The sequence below is a fragment of the Tamandua tetradactyla genome, chromosome 23 (assembly GCF_023851605.1).
Source record: "Tamandua tetradactyla isolate mTamTet1 chromosome 23, mTamTet1.pri, whole genome shotgun sequence".
Taxonomy (NCBI): domain Eukaryota; kingdom Metazoa; phylum Chordata; class Mammalia; order Pilosa; family Myrmecophagidae; genus Tamandua; species Tamandua tetradactyla.
In genome coordinates this window covers 23,325,588-23,344,750 of record NC_135349.1, presented here as the reverse complement: position 1 = coordinate 23,344,750, position 19,163 = coordinate 23,325,588, and the positions used below count along the sequence as shown (strand labels likewise).

Below are 19,163 nucleotides of genomic sequence, written 5' to 3'. Positions count from 1 at the left end.
GTGCAAAGGCCCTAAGGCTGGAGGGTGCCTGGAAGAGTGAGCAAGAGGGAGAGGGGTGAGAGACGAGGTCAGAGAGATGAAGGGAACCAGACTGGGGAGGGCCTTGGAGAACACAGAGTGGATTTTGTTTTTTATTCTGAATGAAAGTTAAACTGAATTTTGAAAGATAAACCTACAGAAAGGCCTGAGGCTCCCAGGGCAGGAATGAGCTCTGGGCTGCAGGCTCTGGATTTGGTTCATTCATTAATTCATTCATTCAATCATCCATTGATCATTCATTCTCTAAGTGATTAAGGAGACACGTTTTCTCCCAGCAGGCTTGTACTGGGGGGACCAACATGGAAAAGATCTTCCCCTGGGGGAAGAAATCCTTTCAGGGTGGGGTCCTGCCTACAGCAGGTGGGGCTATGACTGCCATGTGATTTAAGGGGCACTATAAACTTAGGGAATGAGTGAGTGACAAGGGGGTAGGGACTGCAGGGAGGAGGAAGAAGGCTGGAGACTTTGGAGGTGGGGGGAGGAGAGGAGAACGCACCCCTTCCCCTTCTGTGTCTGTCTATTCTGTGGTGTGACAGGCTGTCTCTTGGCTGGCTCTGAGCTTTGGCTCCAGGCTGGCCCAGAGAGGGGACAGTGAGATGGGCCAGGACAGGTGGCCCTGACATGTGATGACTACTCAGTTTTCACTTTTAGAACACTTTCCAGAAGTGATGGAGCGGTGGTGGTATTGAGGTAGACCGGTAGCTAAATATAGTTCTGGGGCCAGGGTTCAGGCTGGAAGGGTCTGTCTGCTGTTCACTGTGTGCCCATCACCTGTGGTGGCCAGCTGTCCCTGTGAGCCCTTGTCCTCTAGGACCCATCTCCTCCTGCTCTGAGCTTGCAGCTTGCCCCTTGCCTGTTGTGGGATACAGCTTCAATCCTCCAAGGATAGGTCTAACCTTGAGAGGGCCTCTGGGGAGTTTATTTTGGCCTCAGATCCCCAACCAGAGTGAGTTTTGCGGGCTTGGAGATGTGGGGAAAAGTGGGGCAAGGGTGGTGGGGGCCTGGCGATCCTGGAGAGGCAGTGTGAGGAGGGCTGGGGGTGGGGGTTCTAGGGAATTGGGGTTGGGGCCAAGGCCTGATCAGAGGCTGAAACCTAGGGCTAAGTTCTGGGCAAGACTGAGTTTGGGAACCCGGCTGGTGTTAGGAATTGGGCCACAGAGGCTGTTTGGGGGTGGTGGGTTGGGGGCGGGGGGGGGGGGGCTGGGATTGAGGGCCGCAGTTGCCGCTGCCTTTGCAACTGAGACGGAGTTCCCTTTCCCGTTTGGCCTGAGCCGTGTGTGTGTGTGTGTGTGTGTGTGTGTGTGTGTGTGTGGTCTTTATAGGCTGGGGACCGAGACGGAGTTCCCTTTCCCGTTTGGCCTGAGCCGTGTGTGTGTGTGTGTGTGTGTGTGTGTGTGTGTGTGTGTGTGTGTGGTCTTTATAGGCTGGGGACCGAGACGGAGTTCCCTTTCCCGTTTGGCCTGAGCCGTGTGTGTGTGTGTGTGTGTGTGTGTGTGTGTGTGTGTGTGTGTGTGTGTGTGTGTGTGTGGTCTTTATAGGCTGGGGACCGAGACGGAGTTCCCTTTCCCGTTTGGCCTGAGCCGTGTGTGTGTGTGTGTGTGTGTGTGTGTGTGTGTGTGTGTGTGTGAGGTCTTTATAGGCTGGGGACCGGCCGCCGGAGCGCGGTGCCCTGGCTCTGTCTCCCTGACCGACCCACCCCTCCTCCACCCAGGCCCACCATGTCGGCTGCGCCACGTCTCCTGCACCAGGAGCTGTCTTGCCCGCTCTGCCTGCAGCTGTTCGACGCGCCCGTGACAGCCGAGTGCGGCCACAGCTTCTGTCGCGCCTGCTTGGGCCGCGCGGCCGGCGAGCCCGCGGGGGACGGCACCGTGCTGTGCCCGAGCTGCCAGGCTCCCACGCGGCCGCAGGCGCTCAGCACCAACCTGCAGCTGGCGCGCCTGGTGGAGGGGCTGGCGCAGGTGCCGCAGGGCCACTGCGAGGAGCACCTGGACCCGCTCAGCATCTACTGCGAACAGGACCGCACGCTCGTGTGCGGCGTGTGCGCCTCGCTCGGTTCACATCGCGGCCACCGCCTGCTGCCGGCCGCCGAGGCCCACGCGCGCCTCAAGGTGCGGGAACGCGCCGGCCGAGGCGGGGGTAGGGTCGCATGAGGTTGTTGGAGAGGGTGGGGCCCGCCCGATCGGGGACGGAGCCCTGGGGGGTCGGGGGACGATGGTCACTGCCTTTACTTGGATCCTGAGCCTTCGAGAGGGACGTGGGCGCCTGAAGTAGCGGGAAGCCGGCTGGAACCGGGTCTGCGGTAAACTTACAGGAACCGCCGCAGACGCTCCAGCGCACTTAGAGTTGGAAGCCGAGAGGAAGCGCGAGGCAAAGGGCCTGCGGCCCACGCGGTCCAGGACCCCCCGGGGTCGGCCTGCCAGGCTGACACATCTGCCGTGGCGTGGGTCCATATAATCCTAGAGGTGTTGGGGTGCGGGGCGTAGCCAGGCGGTGGTGGGAAGGGCCCTCGGGTCTGCACAGTTGCTCGGCAGAGATCTAGGCGCCCCTGAAGCTGCCGAACTCGCCCGGGCCTGGCCGTCCCGAGGTGGGGCTTAACGGAAACCGAGGCCGGGAGGTAAGGGCACGCCTGGGCCCACACCTCTGTGCACGGGCATGCCAGGGTAGCCCCGAAAGCCAAGTCTGGGTTGCTTTACTAGCTGGAGCTGAGAGGTAGTCCTGAACGCCTGGAGAGCCCACACACCGGGGTGCACCCCTGGGGGCTTGCGATCTCCATGGGGGTGGGGCAAAGACACCCAGACATGGGCAAACAGAGACAGACTGGCTCCTCTCTACATATCTCCAGGTGTGCTATCTTGGGCCTACCCACTCATAAGTGCCTCAGACAGACGCCACAAACACGGGCAGCCACGTGCTCCCAAATCTCCAGAGGCCTGTAAGAACATGCAGCCACACACTGGCACATATGTTGTCACATGTGTGGCAAATGTAGGCGGACATGTGTGTACACACGTGTAGACCCTGGCGGGTATGGGTCCACCCAGGTTTAGCTAGGTGTTATGAAATATTTATTGGGTTGTTAAAGAATAAAGGATCGGTTCAGGGGTGGGAGGGTGGCTGTCTGGGGGCACAGAGGGCCTCTAGGTCTTTGCTGTGGCGCCACTCTCATTGACTTCTTCTTCTTGTCTTTATCTGCGAAGAGAGACTAGAGTTGGGAAAATGGGACAGGTGCCAGACAGCTGAGAGTCTCAAGGGAACAGAGAGGAGATAGGGGAATACAGGCCACCAGGTCCACATCAGCTCTGACCTGGTGGTAGGGAAAGCCTGGCCAGAATTCTGGAAGGGGGAAGCCCAGGAAGAAGCCCTGGAGAAGGGAGGCAGGCAGGGAGGGTGCTGGGGTGGGACTGGCCATCTGGGAACTGGGCAAGGCAGAGAGGCTGGGACCAGAGCTCATGCACCCTACTCAGAATGGTTGAATGGGGTTCAGCCGGGCTCTGGGGACTCACGCGACCGCCTGCAGCCGTGATGCCTCTTCTTGCAGGCCCATGTCCTGCAGCACAGCTACTGTCAGCTCGGTAGCATAGTCCTCGCGGTAGAAGCTGACCAGCTTGTCGGTGAGGTCCACGGCATCCAGCGGCCCGAGTGACCCCCGCGGGATGTTCCGGAAGCCCTGGCGAAGCGGTGCCACCCCTAGCTTCAGCTTGAATTTCTTGAGCTCATCAGGGGTCAGGTTCTCCAGTGCCTCCAGGATGGCGTCCCGCTTCTTCCCCATGTCTCAGCTCTGCCACCTCTGAATCTCTGAGGGCAGCCGCGCACAGAGCCACCTGGCCCGCCCTGGGGCGCCCTCCCACAAACCAGGGAGGAGACTGATCTGGCGGCCCGCCAGGGGAGCCCTGGGTCCAACTCTGTGGCTCCCCGACAGGGTGGGGACTTGGCCCAGTAGACAACCGTTCGAGGAGGCAAGCTGGGGTTTCCTGGTTTCTCCCAAGAGCAGGGTGGGGACGCCAAGTTGTCACAACCGAAGGCTAGGTGGGGACTGCCGTTCCCATTCGCAGAGGAGGGAACTGAGGCTGCAAGCCATGGAGGCAGACCCAACTCTGCACTGCGTGTTGCCGGGGCTGCACCCCTCCAGCGGGGGCTGTTAGGAGCTCCCCTGTACATGCATTTCAGGAGTCGCAAAGGAACAGCCCTTCATAGGCTGGCCTCCTATGCACAGAGCCCGCTTTGTTGAAACCGTCTGCCCAATGGGAGCCGATGGGAGTGCAGGGAGGCTGACTGCCATGTTTTGCTGATGTTCTGCTTTTAAGTATGGGGGGCAAAGTCAGGAATAGGGAGGCTTTATTCCTCCTTGCACACATCCCAAAGCCTACTGGGTGCCAGGGCCTGTGCTCGCCCGTCTAGTAAGGAAACCCCAGGGCTGTGTTTGTGGACCTCTGCGGGGGCGGGGTGGGGTGGGGGACGCTGCTGGCTGCTGAGGGGAGGGGCGGAGGGAAGGCAAGCCTAGAGAGGAGTCAACAAAATATGCCATTCCAGGCGTCCAAAGTGACACAGGCCTGGGGACAGGCGAGTGGGTCTGGGGAGGAACTGGCATCGAGCGTGAGCCAGAGAGGGCACACTTAGGTGAAGATGTGTGAGGCTGGGGAGGGGGCGTTGTCCCCCTCACCTCTTCACGATCCACCCCCAGACACAGCTCCCACAGCAGAAGGTGCAGCTGCAGGAGGCACGCATGCACAAGGAGAAGAGCCAGGCTGTGCTGGAGCATCAGCTGACGGAGGTGGAGGTGAGAGGCATGGCGAGCCGGAGCCTAGGCACTGGGGTCCAGGCTGGGGGTTCCGAGCTAAGTGCCTTTGCCTATCTGCCCCTGCAGAAGACGGTGCGTCGGTTCCGGGGGGCAGTGGGGGAGCAGCTGGGCAAGATGCGGGTGTTCCTGGCTACCCTGGAGGCCTCGTTGGAGCGTGAGGCAGAGCGTGTGCAGGATGAGGCGGGGGCCGCACTCCGGCGGGAGCTGGGGGGCCTGGGCTCTTACCTGGAGCAGCTGCGGCAGATGGAGAAGGTGCTGGAGGAGGTGGCCGACAAGCCGCAGACCGAGTTCCTCATGGTGAGCCATGGATGACCCTCCTCTCCAGAGGAGACTTCAGCCTGTTGTAAGACCCTGAGGCCCAGAAAGGGACAGGGATGGGCCAGGGTCACACATTGAGGAGGGGGTCAGGACCCAGGGCTACTGTTCTGATTGTTTAGGTTGGGCACTGCCCAAGGACACTAGTCCTGAGTGAGCACCAAGGAAGTCACAGGCGTGTATTTATTGGGACAATCTTCTAGCATTTGAGTCTCTTGGGGAGGGAGCCCCCTTTTTTTTCTAATTCACACAGATGAAGGGCTAGCCAGGGGTGGCCTTGACTTTTGGGTCTCTTGGTTTCTCTCATATTCAGCATTTACCTTATCCTTGGGGGTCTCCAGTGTACCCCTGCCTGCCTCACCTCTACTCCTTCTTTCTCTCTCTCCAGAAATACTGCCTGGTGACCAGCAGGTGAGATCCACCTGGCCCTGTCCCTTTCCCCGACTTGCCCTGGGCTTTTAGCCTGTCTCCCCCATTTAATCCACTGCTGTTTCACCAAACCAGGCTTTGTGTCGAACACAGAAATGAGCTAGATCTGGTCTTTACTCTCAGGGACCTCTCTGCTAGAGAAAGATATGGGAGGGACATGGGCTTCACTGTGTGCTCAATGCTGTTGTGGAGGGAAAGCTTCCCAAAAGAGTGGGCATTTGAATTGGGCCCTGGAGGGATGAATAGGAACTGGCTAGGTACAGAGTTGGGGGAAGAGTGTTGTAGGTAGAGGGAAGAGCAAGTGCAACAACTGGTTAAGTAGGAGGGAAGGTGGAGCTGGCATGGCAGGTAGGGGGTCACGACTGTGAGGGGCTGAGGAGCTTGCCTGTGATCCCAACAGAAGGGTTTTAAACTGGGGATGATGTGGGCAGATCCTGGAATTACACCATGGCCCTTGTCTTCCTTTCCTTGGGGTGCTTCCTCTTGCCTCCCCTCACCTCACACCTCCTCCAGGAATGCTCCTACAGATTCCTTCCCCCTACCACCCCGCTTTCAGGCTGCAGAAGATTCTGGCAGAATCACCACCACCTGCCCGCCTAGATATCCAGCTGCCTATCATCTCAGATGACTTCAAATTCCAGGTGTGGAGGAAGATGTTCCGGGCTCTGATGCCAGGTACTGGGAGGGGCTGACACCCTTTCCCAATTGGAGAAGGCACCATGGAAGGTGCCCATTGTCCCTTTCTCTCTGGGGTTCTGCTTTGTCCCTGTAACCTATGGCAGTATTTAGGGGAAAGAGACCTTTGAGGGTATGGGATTTACAGATGAGTGATTGGCATGGAGAAGACTTTATTTATTCCCGCAGTGCTGCTGCTGCTGAAATTTAAGGCATGGAGGCCAGGGCCTAGGTGTGAGCCTCTTGCACCATGTGTGATCCTTGGTCAGGCCCTGCCTCTCTCTGAAGAGGGAAAATGATAACCCCTGCAAATTGGGAGCTGGGGATCTGCAGAACTCCTGGGGTCCTTGGTACTGGTGCTGCTCTGGACTTCAGTGCTTCCCATATTCACATGTGGCTTGTGCAGCCATAGCTGATTTGGGGGTAGGTGAGGATGGAGAGTCCCCAGGTTCTATTTGAGCGGAAACCAGGACCCAGAGACTGGGGCAAGATAAGCTGAGGGCACACAGCCAGGTGGAGCAAGTCTCCTGCTCTGTGACCTCGGGTCCTGGGCTTTTTCTGGACCAGCTGAGGTAAACGCCTTGAATCAACTTTCTCCCCACATCACTGGAGGAAGGAGACTGTGGCCCATTTCAGAGAAGTGCAGCCTCTGGCCCCAGCCAGCAGGTGGTGAGGCCTTCAGCTCCCTGAGGTCCATAAGTGCAGAGTAAAGGTTAGGTGGGGTGGGGTGGGGGACGGTTCCTTGGAGACAAAGCTGTAGGGGCCTCACCTTTGTCCCTCTGGCAGCACTGGAGGAGTTGACTTTTGACCCGAGCTCTGCGCACCCGAGCCTGGTGCTTTCGCCGTCGGGTTGCCGCGTGGAGTGCTCGGAACAGAAGGCGCCGCCCGCCGGCGAGGACCCGCGCCAGTTCGACAAGGCGGTGGCGGTGGTGGCGCACCAGCTGCTGTCGGAAGGCGAGCACTACTGGGAGGTGGAGGTGGGCGACAAGCCGCGCTGGGCCCTGGGCGTGATCGCTGCCGAGGCTGGTCGCCGCGGCCGGCTGCACGCCGTGCCCTCGCAGGGCCTCTGGCTGCTCGGGCTGCGCGAAGGCAAGATCCTGGAGGCGCACATCGAGGCCAAGGAGCCGCGCGTGCTGCACGGCCGCGAGACGCGGCCGTCGCGCATCGGCCTCTACCTCAGCTTTGCCGACGGCGTCCTCGCCTTCTACGACGCCAGCGATGCCGACGACCTCGCGCTGCTGTTTGCCTTCCGCGAGCGCCTGCCCGGGCCCGTGTACCCCTTCTTCGACGTGTGCTGGCATGACAAGGGCAAAAACGTGCAGCCGCTGCTACTTGTGGGGCACGATGGCTAGGAGGCCTGCAGCGCCTGGCTGGCCGGGGTGGGGTGGGTGGGGCTCAGGCCTCGCATTCGTGGGGGGCAAGTGGGCATGTGGGTTGCAGGACTGAAGAGTGGGTGGAGGGGACCGGGGTTCTCCAAGAGTTCTGAGAAGAGTGGGCTGCGCTCTGGGTGAGGGGTTAGGGTGACGCTATGCCCAGGAGTCAGAGGGGAAAGGAGATGCCAGGGGTGGTCAATGAGGAAATCAGCCCTTCAATGAGGGGATAGAAGGTTCCAGGAGGAAAGTCGGGTGGAGGAAAGGAGGGGAAAGGGAGCAGAGAGGGGAGGAGCTAGAGAGCTCTAGAATAAGGGGATCTTCAGCCTTAGTCTACCCTCCTTGGGTGGAGTGGGATGGGGTGGGGGTAGAGTAGGGAATTCAGCTCCCCACGCTAGAAGTCCTTTCACTTAGGTCTTCCTCAGTGGTTCTCCAACCTGGGCCTGAATCCCCTGGAGGACTTGTTAAAGCCCAGATTGCTGAGTTGCTGATTCAGGGCGTCTGGGACAAGCTGCACATTCGCAGGTGATGGCCGGTGCTGCTGGGCCTGGGATGACCCTTTAAGAGCCACAGAGCAGCTCATCTGTCTAGTCGATGACAAGTGTAGATCCAGATGTAGAAAATCCCAACCGTAGTTCTCCAATCGGCAGACTCCTTAGAACTGCTGGGTCCTATGCTGAGTGCTCCTGAAGTGGATAAAGCGATCCCAACTTATTCCCTTTGCCTCTGTTTACTGAGTGTCTTGGATGTTGGGGAGATTGCCAACCAAGAGAAAGAGCCTAATGCTGACTCCACCTTGGGCCCTGATGTTTGAGGGGGCTAGAAGTCCTCCTTCCTGCTGAGTTGGCCCCTCACTGCTTCCTTGGTTTGAATCTCCTTTGCTTTTAGCTCAAAAGCCCATTTCTTGAGCCCTGGAGGAGCCACTGAGGCCCGGAGGGAGGGTCCCTCTTTCCTAGAGGGAGAGGCCTTTGGGGATTCAGGTACCTTCTCTCCTGTCCTAAGGGGCGATAATGCATGAAAGGGCCCAGTGGTCCCTGGCGAGTTGTATCAATGCGAGGATATTCTTGGGGGATGGTGGAGATGAGACTAAGCGATACAGGTGCAAAGGATTTCTTGGGTGAGGGAAGAAAGTTCTCCCAGTCTTGGGGGTGGAGGACTCCTGGGTATGTCTCGCATAGAAAGGCCTGTTTGGGCCCCTGGCCCTCGGAGAGTAGCTCTTGATAGAAAATAAATAAAACAATAAAACAAAAGGACTCTGTGGTTGTCAAGTCCAGCACCGTTGATGAGAATGCTGGTGTTTTGACTCCTTTTTGTTCAATTTGTGTAAAGGGACAAGTGCCGGTTGCCAGGCAGTAGCCCCCTCATTGCCCTCCGAACCTTCAGCATTGCCCCAGCTAATCTTAAGGACACAGATGTGGTTGGGTGGTTCAGCGCTGAAATCCATTCAATGACTCCTACAGGATAAAGCACCCAGTCTTTGGTTTGGTATTCCAAGCACCCTGCATTCTCCAGTTTCATCTTGTCCTACTCCCCTGGCCACATTCTGGCCGTACTGAACTCTTGGGGCACCTCTGCCGCCATTCCACCCCATGCAACTCTCTCTGCTGGGAATGCCTCCTCCCTCCCACTCTCCTAAAAGACCACTATTTCTTATGCTCCCTTGACCCCGAATTCCCCAAGTAGAGTTAGTTACTCTGCAGCATCTCCTTTATAATGATCACCCACAGTATTGAATTGTCTGTATGTAGATCATGACGCAGATCTGATGCCAAATGGAGAGAGGGAGGGAAGGGTGGGTGGGAGCCTCCTTGGCTGTCACGAAGCCCATCCGAGGAATCCTGGGTCTCCCAGGATCGGGCCTGCTGCTGCCTCTTCTTGGTAGAGCAGCCCCTGGGAGTTGTGGCCTCGGTGCATGTGCAGTGATAGATTTCACAGGTTTTCAGTATTGGCCCTTGCTCAGTCATTCCCCTCCCTCATTGGAGATATGTCAGGAAACTATTTCTTTTCACAGCCGGTATAGGTTCTTCCTTCATAAACTTGCCCTGGCTTGACCTGTGTGCATTGAGAGAAAAGGACCGTGTGATCTTGTCCATGCCTGATTAGGTGAGGGATGCTGTGGGGAACTGTGCCTAATCAGAGTGTTCCTTGTTGGATAGTGCCCTCCTGACCCAGTCAGCGTCTCTCTGGGGATGGAGGAAGATGAAATGTGAGTAGAGAAGCCATTGCCTCCAGGACTTGCATCCCAAAGGACCAGAGCCTCCTCCTTGATGCTGGAAACCCAGAGTAACTGGCTCCCGAGGCAGTTTCCTGTACCTCCCAACTTCCTCGCATAGCACGATACACTCTCACCTGCCAAGGCCATGCTAAAACTGCAAGCAAAAGCATTGATTGAGGGCTTGTTATGTGCCAGTAGCTTTATATTCAAAATCTCGTTTGTCCTTACAATAGCCTTGGAAGCTCAATATTATTATTCCTGTTTTACAGGTGAGGAAGCTGTGGCTGTAAGGGGCAAGTAACTTGTCCCAGTAGCACAGCTTAACTTGAGGCTTTCATGCCGGGCCCCACTAGGCTGTGGCCTCTTACACCAGGGTTTGAGCCACCCCTGGGTGCACGATGTATCTTGGAGTATCAATTTTACACCAGGATTATTGTTGTTGATGGTGGGAAAGCGATGTCATTTAACCAGTGTGATAGTTAGATTCAGGTGTCAACTTGGCTATGTGTAAGTGCCTACTTCTATTGCTGTGGACATGAGCCAATGGCATGTGAACCTCATCTGTTGCTGATCACATCTGCAGTTGGCTAGGAGGCGTGCCTGCTGCAATGAATGATGTTTGATTTAATTGGCTGGTGCTTAAATGAGAGAGCTCAACGTAGCACAGCCAAAGCAGCTCAGCATATCTCATCTCAGCACTTGCAGCTTAGCCCGGGCCTTTGGCGATGCAGAAAGGAATCTCCCTGGAGAAACTTGTTGGAACCCAGAGGCCCGGAAGAAGGCCTGCAGAGATCATCCTGTGCCTTCCTAAGAATGAACCTCAGTTGAAAGTTAGCTGCCTTTCCTCTGAAGAACTATATGTCAACTAAATAAATTCCCTTTTATTGAAAGCCAATCTGTCTCTGGTGTGTTGCATTCCAGCAGCTAGCAAACTAGAACAACCAGTAAGTAAAAATCAAAATCATCATGTTCTTATTTAAAAAAACGTATTATTAAGGAGAGCACAGAATGTGCATGAATCATTGTAATAAAACAAGAGATGCCTATGAAGGTTTGCAACGGTGCTGGACATTTGTATCCAGGCCTTTAGACCCTCAGGAATGTGAGCTCTGAAGTTACTTTTTTTTAAATTAATTTTTGTAATATAAACAAGGCTTGTTTATAAATGAGTATATTATGAATATACTTCATAATATCTTACAAGTCCCCCCCCCCGCCCCCCCAGTCCTGATTTCTTCTCTTCCTCCTTTCTCAGAAGTAAGTACTTTTCCAAGACTCTCTGGACATATGTATGTCCCTTGGAAAATATATAATATTGTGTTTTTCTTTCTGTATAAATGGTTTCATACTCTACATGGGTATGACATATTCTCTACCTTGCTTTTTTCCATTTAGCTGTACATTCAGGAGATCTTTCCTTTTTTGTGCATAGAGTCTTCTTTGTGATTTTTTCGTATGTCTCCTTACATACACGTATTTCTGTATCTATACATACACACCCACAGAGGCAGATATGTGATATGTATTTCACAGGGAATCTCTTGTACTTTTAAACTTCAGCGTAGTATTCCACTTTTTGGATGTGGCATTGCTTATTGAATCATTTCCCAATTAATGGGGACTTGTTTCTGATTTTTGTTTTTCCACCATCAACAACAATAATCCTGGTGTAAAATTGATACTCCAAGATACATCGTGCACCCAGGGGTGGCTCAAACCCTGGTGTAAGAGGCCACAGCCTAGTGGGGCCCGGCATGAAAGCCTCAAGTTAAGCTGTGCTACTGGGACAAGTTACTTGCCCCTTACAGCCACAGCTTCCTCACCTGTAAAACGGGAATAATAATATTGAGCTTCCAAGGCTATTGTAAGGTCAAACGAGATTTTGAATATAAAGCTATTGGCACATAACAAGCCCTCAATCAATGCTTTTGCTTGCAGTTTTAGCATGGCCTTGGCAGGTGAGAGTGTATCGTGCTATGCGAGGAAGTTAGGAGGTACAGGAAACTGCCTCGGGAGCCAGTTACTCTGGGTTTCCAGCATCAAGGAGGAGGCTCTGGTCCTTTGGGATGCAAGTCCTGGAGGCAATGGCTTCTCTACTCACATTTCATCTTCCTCCATCCCCAGAGAGACGCTGACTGGGTCAGGAGGGCACTATCCAACAAGGAATACTCCGATTAGGCAGAGTTTTCACAAAAATATAATGCTACAGCGAACATCTTCTGTGCCTCTGTATGGGTAGGAACCGAATGGTGGAGCTTCTGTGTCCTGAGGCCTTTACATTTTTAATGGTGTTACCAGTTCCTTAAAGTGGCTGGATTTGAAAGCTTGCATCTTTTATCACTGATTTCAGCCAGGCTCTAGAGAATCACATAGCTTTTCAGGTCATCTTCAGCTCTCAGAATGGTGTCATTTTCAGGTATGGAAAAGTTCAACCCAGCAAAATTCAAAATGCTAGCATTATCCCCGATTTAAAAAACCTGGAGTGCAGGTAGGGAGATCTGGTCTTTCATTCTTCTCTCTTTCTGCTCCACCTTCTACCCGAACCCTCCTTACCCCTGCTCTGCTGGCTCCTTCAGGGTTAAGACGACTTCGAGGAGAAAGGACAGAATGACACGTCATGGGTGTCATGACAGGCCTCCAAATACTGCTGCTTTCAGGGAGATGTTCTTGGGTTCTTCAGAGATGATGTGGGGAGATAATCTCAGGTTGACCTCTTGTCAGTTCCTGCCCCACCCCACCCTCGGACACCCCCCCTTTGCCAAGGCAGGCAACTGTCCTGGGCAAGGGCCAATCACAGTGCCTCGAGTCCAGTTCCCTTTGGTGGCATTCACTTGGCCTAGGGCTTCGCATATATCCTTTACCAGCCAGAAGGACACACTCTTATTTCCTGGCCTGGCATCTTGGGCTCTTCCAAGAAGTCTGTACCTCCTCCAGAATCCTCGCATCAGGAAAGCCACCACTAGTTTCCCTGTTCATATCGTTCTCTTAAGAACCTTCTCATTGGCCTCCATTTGGGCCTTCCAGTTCCTGCACTCTACCAAGCCTCCAGCTTGGTAGATTGGTACCTCCAGATTGGTACCTCCAATCTCTAGGAGTTTTTTTTTTTTTTTTTCACATCTCTGCTTCATTTTCTCAAAAAATTTTTAAACATGTTTTTTTTATTGTGAAATATAACCTCTATACAAAAAAAGCCATAAATTTCAAAGTACATTTTAACAGGTAGTTATAGAACAGATTTCAAAGTTACAGTATGGGTTACTGTATGTGTTATGGTCCCATAACTTCAGGTTTTCCCTTCTAGCTGCTCCAAGACGCTGGAGACTAAAAGAAATGTCAATGTAATGATCCTGTAGTCATATTCATTTGTTAAATCCAAACTTCTCTGTTATAACTCCTCCTTCCCCTTTAATCCTTCTCCCAATCTTTAGGGATGTTTGGGCTATGCCCATTCTAACTTTTTTCATGTTGAAAAAAGTTCATGGAGTAGAGGGATGGAAGTGGTTTGGAGAGACTGGCACCTCTGGATTTCAAGATTTATCTGTCCTAGAAACCATCTGAAGGTTTTAGGTTTCTGAAAAGTAAATTTAGTGTGTGCAACTTTTGTAGAATCTGAGCTAGATCCCTGGATGTTCTTTAGGGTTAACAGGAATGATGTTGGTTGGGGGTTGGCAAACTATGGCAATTAGCAATATCTAACTGAAGCTTGCATAAGCATAGCCTCCAGAATAGCTTCTAGACACTATTTGAACTTTCTTAGCCACTGATACCTTATTTTGTTTCATTTCTTTCCCCTCTTTTGGTCAGGAAGGTATTGTAGGTTCCATGGTGCCAGGGCCAGGCTCATCAGGATGGATTATTTTGTTGCAACTCCTTACTTGTCTTGAGGTGGGGGAAACCCCTGTGTTGGATGGGAGGGGAAAACTCTCTATCACAGGGAGGTGAGTGATGAGGGTGGAAATTTGCAGGGCCAGACCTGCTTTCTCACCAGGAAGTAATGCAGGGTGTGTCTGCACTTTCTTTAGAATGAGGCACCTTGTATTTATTATCTATTGTCCTCAGCTTTGAGGCTTTAAACAAAAATTCTCTATCAATTTCCACTTCACAGCAGTGGGACAGGACTTCTAATGCCTGAGCATAAGCTCTTTGTATCAACTCTCCTACTGTTCTACCTGGCTGAAAAATTCCTAGTCCCTAAAATATTTCTAACTGGAGCTTGAAATTTGAACCCTAACTCATTTAGAATATCCAAATTCCAGTGTAATCATAGTCTACATAAGTAGAGCTTTATGATACGACATGATGCCTTCAAATCCACAACCTCATCATCTGATCCTCTTGGGAAGGGTCACAACTATGTCTCCATTTTCCTGGAGAAAACTGAGGCTCTCACCAGTTCCCCAACAGTTACTGAGTGTTGGGACCAGGCCTGGAATTCAAGTCCGTCCCTCTCCAAATCCTGGCTTCTCCTAGTGTGGTCTCCCGCACAGAGTCTTATTTAATCCTCATCCTAAAAGAATTCAGAAGAATTTCCTAGGGGGATATGATAGATCCTTTGAGATCCTCTGAAGAAAGGCTTGTGTTAGTAAAACTGAAGGCAAGTAGAGCCAGTGTAAATTGTTGTTATTGTTTTTTTTTAATTAAAAATATTTTTTTTTCTGTTTTTTCCCCTAGAGTAGAGAGTGAATAGAGAATTTAGCAAGGTTGGGGTGGAGCTGGGAGTTTCAGGAACTCAAGAGCTAAGAAACACCTCCTGCTCAGTTACACAAGGCTGGGCTGAATGTGTAGAGGCAGCTTCTGCCATGTAAACTTCTTTCCTTTTCCTTTAAACCATTGTGAAACTTGTGAACCAAATAATATGAGATGAAATTGTTAAAGAATTTTTAATGAAATGGGAAGCTTTCAGGATAAGAGAAACAGCAAACAAATCATCATATCAAATGATATCCCCACCGTGGTTGCAAGGATGAGAAAAACATTCTCTGAAAAGAAGACTTTTCTTTATATTTCTCAGCAGTCTTCCCATTTTTTTTTCTTGCACCAAATAAACATTTTTTGCCTTAGTCTCACACATAAGGTGACATTTTAAAATATTAATTACCATCTATTTTCAGCACCCTACAGTAATGACATTCCTTTGTTCTTCCTCATGCAAAAATATTTTTAAAATTTGTACATTTAGTCTCTATTATTATACACTCTAGGCATTCCTAGATTATACCATCTCAATCTTTAACATCTATCTTTCTTTCTGATTTCATTTTTGCCCCCAGCCCTCCTCCCTCTATCATTCTCACATGCAGCTTCATTCAGTGTTTTAACAAAATCGTATTACAGTTAGGTAGTCTTCCCATTTTTGGTAGTAAGTTGGTGCTGTCCGAATGGCCCAGGGGGAGGAGAATGAGCACTCAGAGGGAGCTGCCCCACAGACTGCACTTCTAAAAACCCTGAATCCTAGAATGAGGTGGGACTCAGCCTCAAGGGATCAAGAAAACTTTGTCGACCAAAAGGGGGAAGAGAGAAATGAGACAAAATAAAGTGTCAATGGCTGAGAGATTCCAAGCAGAGTTGAGAGGTTATCCTGGAGGTTATTCTTACACATTAAATAGATACCACCTTTTAAGTTAAGGTGTAATGGAGAGGCTGGGGGGAACTGCCTGACAATGTAGAGCTGTGTTCCAGCAGCCATGTTTCTTGAAGATGACTGTATAATGATACAGCTTTCGCAGTGTGATTGTGAAAACCTTGTGTCTGATGCTCCTTTTATCTGTCTTATTGACAGATGAGTAAAACATATAGATTAAAAATAAATAAACAACAGGGGGAACAGATGTTAAAATAAATTTAGTAGGTTGAAATGCTGGTGATTGGGGAGATGGAGGGGGAGGGGTATGGTATGTATGGATTTTTTCTTGTATTTCTCTTTCTGGATTGATGCAAATGTTCTGAGAGGTGATCATGGTAATAACTATACAACTATATGATGATATTGTGAGTTATTGTTTATGTACCAAGAATAGAATGATCATATGGTAAGAATGTTTGTGTTTGTATGGCTGTTATGTTTTTTAAAAAAAAGTAATAATAAAAAAAAGCCCTGTTAAGCAGGGTTTACCAGTGATATTTTATTTTTCAAACAAATGATACTGATGCTCAATATCATGACTAGGAAGTGGCAAAGCTAGTTCCATCTAATTCAGCTCTAGCTCACAGCTCAGGGCCGTGAGGTGAATTCTGTCTCTGGGTGAGATGTTCTAGCAATGAAGTTTGCAGGATTGGTTTTCATGAGTGACTCACACCTGAGGACGTTAATCTCTTTTCGGTGCTCCCATAAACCTCCTGATTCAGTTGAGAAGTCTCCGTTTGAGACTTTTAGGTCCTTAGCACCTCTCTGACCCTTACTCTCTCTTTCTTTTTTTTTTTTTAATAACATTTTTTATTGTGAAATATAACATATATACAAAAAAAGCCATAAATTTCAAAGCACATCTTAACAAATCATTATAGAACACATTTCAAAGTTTGGTATGGGTTACAATTCCACAATTTCAGGTTTTTCCTTCTAGCTGCTCTGGAGACCAAAAAGAAATATCAACATAATGATTCAGTAGTCATCCTCATATAGTAAATCCTATCTTCCCTGTTATAACTCCTCCTTTGATCCTTCTCTCAATCTTTAGGGATATTTGGGCAATGACCATTCTAACTGAAAAGAGGTGTAGACGTTACAGGGCAGGGGGATGTAACTAATGGATGCTCTTGGAGAGACTGGTAACTTTGGGTTTCAGGGTTTATCTGGCCTAGGAACCCTCTGGAAGTTTTCTTACTACTCTTTTTTGAATTTTTTTTTTTTTTTTTTTTTGGGTGCATGGTCTGGGAATTGAACCCAGGTCTCTCCTGCAAGAAAGACAAGCATTCCACCACTGAACCACCCGTGCACCTTTACTACTCTTTTTAACAGAGAAAGAACAAATCTCAGGTTCAGAAAGAACAAATTATTCTAGGAACAATTTAATTGTATTTGTATTTATTGTATTTATTATATTTATTTGTACTAATACCTACGGTTTATAGTACGTGATACTGGTTTTCCATTTATGATATTGCCATAACATTAACTTTTCTTTTTACCATAATATTAACTTAAACAATTATTTTTATTAAAGAACTTATAGATTTACAGAAATATCACACCTAAAATACCGAGTTCTCGTATACCATCCTAACAGACATACCTTGTGTTAGTGTGATTCATTTGCTACAATTGATGAATGAACAAGTTTATAATTGTGCTATTAACTATATTCCATAGTTTACTCTAGGGTTCACTGTTTGGGTTGTACAGTCCAATGGATATATATATTTTTAATTTTATTCTAGTAATATATACATTCTAAAATTTCCCCTTTTAACCACATTCAAATACGTATTTCAGTGCTCTTAATTATGTTCACGATGTTTTGCTACCATCACTGCAGTCCATTACTAAGACTTTTTCATCTAATGCTCTGTACAATTTAAGTTTTAACACCCCATTTCTTACCTCCACCCTACCTGATCTTGGTAACCCGTATTCTTATTTCTGACTTTATGAATTTGCCCATTCTAATTATTTCACATCAGTAAGATTATAAAACATTTGTCCTTTTGTGTCTGGTTTATTTCACTGACCATGGTGCCTCTGAGTTCGTCCATGTTGTTGCAAGTATCAGAACTTCATTCCTTTTCAGGGCTGAATCCCATTGCATGTGTGTTTATCCATTCGTTGGTTCATGCACACCTGGATTGCTTCCATAGTTGACAATTGTGAATATAATGCCACTGTGAACGTTGGTGTGCAAATATGTTTGAGTCCCTGTTTTCAATTCTTTAGGGTATATACATATTTATATATAGACGTGGGATTGCCAGGTCATATAGGAATTCTGTATTTAACTTTCTGAGCAGCCACCAAACTGTCTTCCACAGTGGCTGCACCGTTTTACATTTCCAGCAACAATGAATGTGTTCCTATTTCTCCACATCCTCTCTGACACTTGTAATTTTCTGTTTCCTTAATAGTAGCCATTCTAGTGAGTGTGAAATGTATCTAATTGTGGTTTTGATTTGCATTTATCTAATGGCTAATGATGTTGAGCATCTTTTCATGTGCTCTTTGGCTATTTGTATATCTTTTTTATAGAAGTGTCTACTCAAGTCTTTTGCCCACTTTGTGATTAGGTTGTTTGTCTTTTTGTTGTTGAGTTGAAGGATTTCTTTATATATTTGGGATATTATTATGTATTCTGGATGTTATTGGATATGTGGTTTCCAAATATTTTCTCCTATTGTGCAGAGTGTCATTTTACTTTCATGATAAAGTCCTTTGATACACAAACTTTTGATTTTGACAAAGGCCCATTTATCTATTGTTTCTTTGTTCTTTGGGCATTGGTATAAAGTCAAAGAAACCGTTGCTAAAAACAAGGTCCTGAAGATGATTTTTTACATTTTTTTCTAGGAGTTTTATAATTCTGGTTCTTATATTTACGTCTTTTTTTTTGCATATAGTAGAGGTCACCTTCATCATTTTGTGTATGGATATCCAGTTTTCCCAGAAACATTTGTTGAAGAGTGTATTCATACCGAATTGAGTAGACTTGGAAAACTTGTTAAAATCAGTTGGCCATAAATGTGAGGGTTGATTTCTGAACTCTCAGTTCAGTTCCATTTGTCTGTATGTCTGTCCTTGTGCCATGACCATGATGTTTTGACTACTCTGGCTTTGTAATAAATTTTAAGATCAGAAAGTGGGAGGGCTCAATAGTCACTCTCCTTCTTCAAGATGGCTTTGGCTATTTGGGGTTCCTTACCCTTCCCTATAAATTTGATAATTGGCTTTTCCATTTCTGCAAAGAAGGCTATTGGAGAATATCTTTCCGTTTATTTAGATCTTCTTTGGTTTCTTTTTTTGCATGGGCAGGCACTGGGAATCAAACCCGGGTGTCCGGCATGACAGGCGAGAACTCTGCCTGCTGAGTCACCGTGGCCCACCCTTTGGTTTCTTTTAACAATGTTTTGTAGTTTCTGTGTACAAGTCCTTTACATTCTTGGTTAGATTTATTCCTAGATATTTGATTCTTTTAGTTGCAATTGTAAATGTTTTTTTTTTCTTGATTTCTCCCTCAGATTGTTCATTACTAGTATATAGAAACACTACTGATTTTGGGGTGTTGTCTTGTTGCCTGCACTTTGTTGATTCATTTATTAACTTTAGTAGCTATATTGTGATTTTTCAGGATTTTCTGTATATAAGATCATGTCATCTGCAAATTGGGAAAGTGTT

At 49.1% G+C, this 19,163-nt stretch overlaps 2 protein-coding genes across 3 annotated transcripts; one reads left to right on the top strand and one right to left on the bottom strand.

Annotated features, from left to right (window-relative positions):
* The first annotated feature begins 877 nt into the window (after positions 1-877).
* Positions 878-7,628, top strand: TRIM72 (tripartite motif containing 72). The gene is made up of 7 exons (XM_077141154.1): positions 878-985; positions 1,751-2,147; positions 4,721-4,816; positions 4,904-5,134; positions 5,541-5,563; positions 6,138-6,256; positions 7,043-7,628. Exons 2-7 carry the CDS (start codon positions 1,758-1,760, stop codon positions 7,606-7,608), a joined length of 1,425 nt encoding a protein of 474 aa, XP_076997269.1. The 5' UTR covers positions 878-985; positions 1,751-1,757; the 3' UTR covers positions 7,609-7,628.
* Positions 2,690-3,885, bottom strand: PYDC1 (pyrin domain containing 1). 2 transcript variants are annotated; one of them, XM_077141156.1, is made up of 2 exons: positions 3,543-3,874; positions 2,690-3,228 (listed from the first exon to the last, which is right to left on the bottom strand). In XM_077141156.1, exons 1-2 carry the CDS (start codon positions 3,806-3,808, stop codon positions 3,225-3,227), a joined length of 270 nt encoding a protein of 89 aa, XP_076997271.1. In that variant the 5' UTR covers positions 3,809-3,874; the 3' UTR covers positions 2,690-3,224. The 2 variants fall into 2 exon arrangements, with proteins under 2 accessions (XP_076997271.1, XP_076997272.1); XM_077141157.1 differs by lacking the exon at positions 2,690-3,228 and having other exon boundaries at positions 3,539-3,885.
* Positions 7,629-19,163: the final 11,535 nt, after the last annotated feature.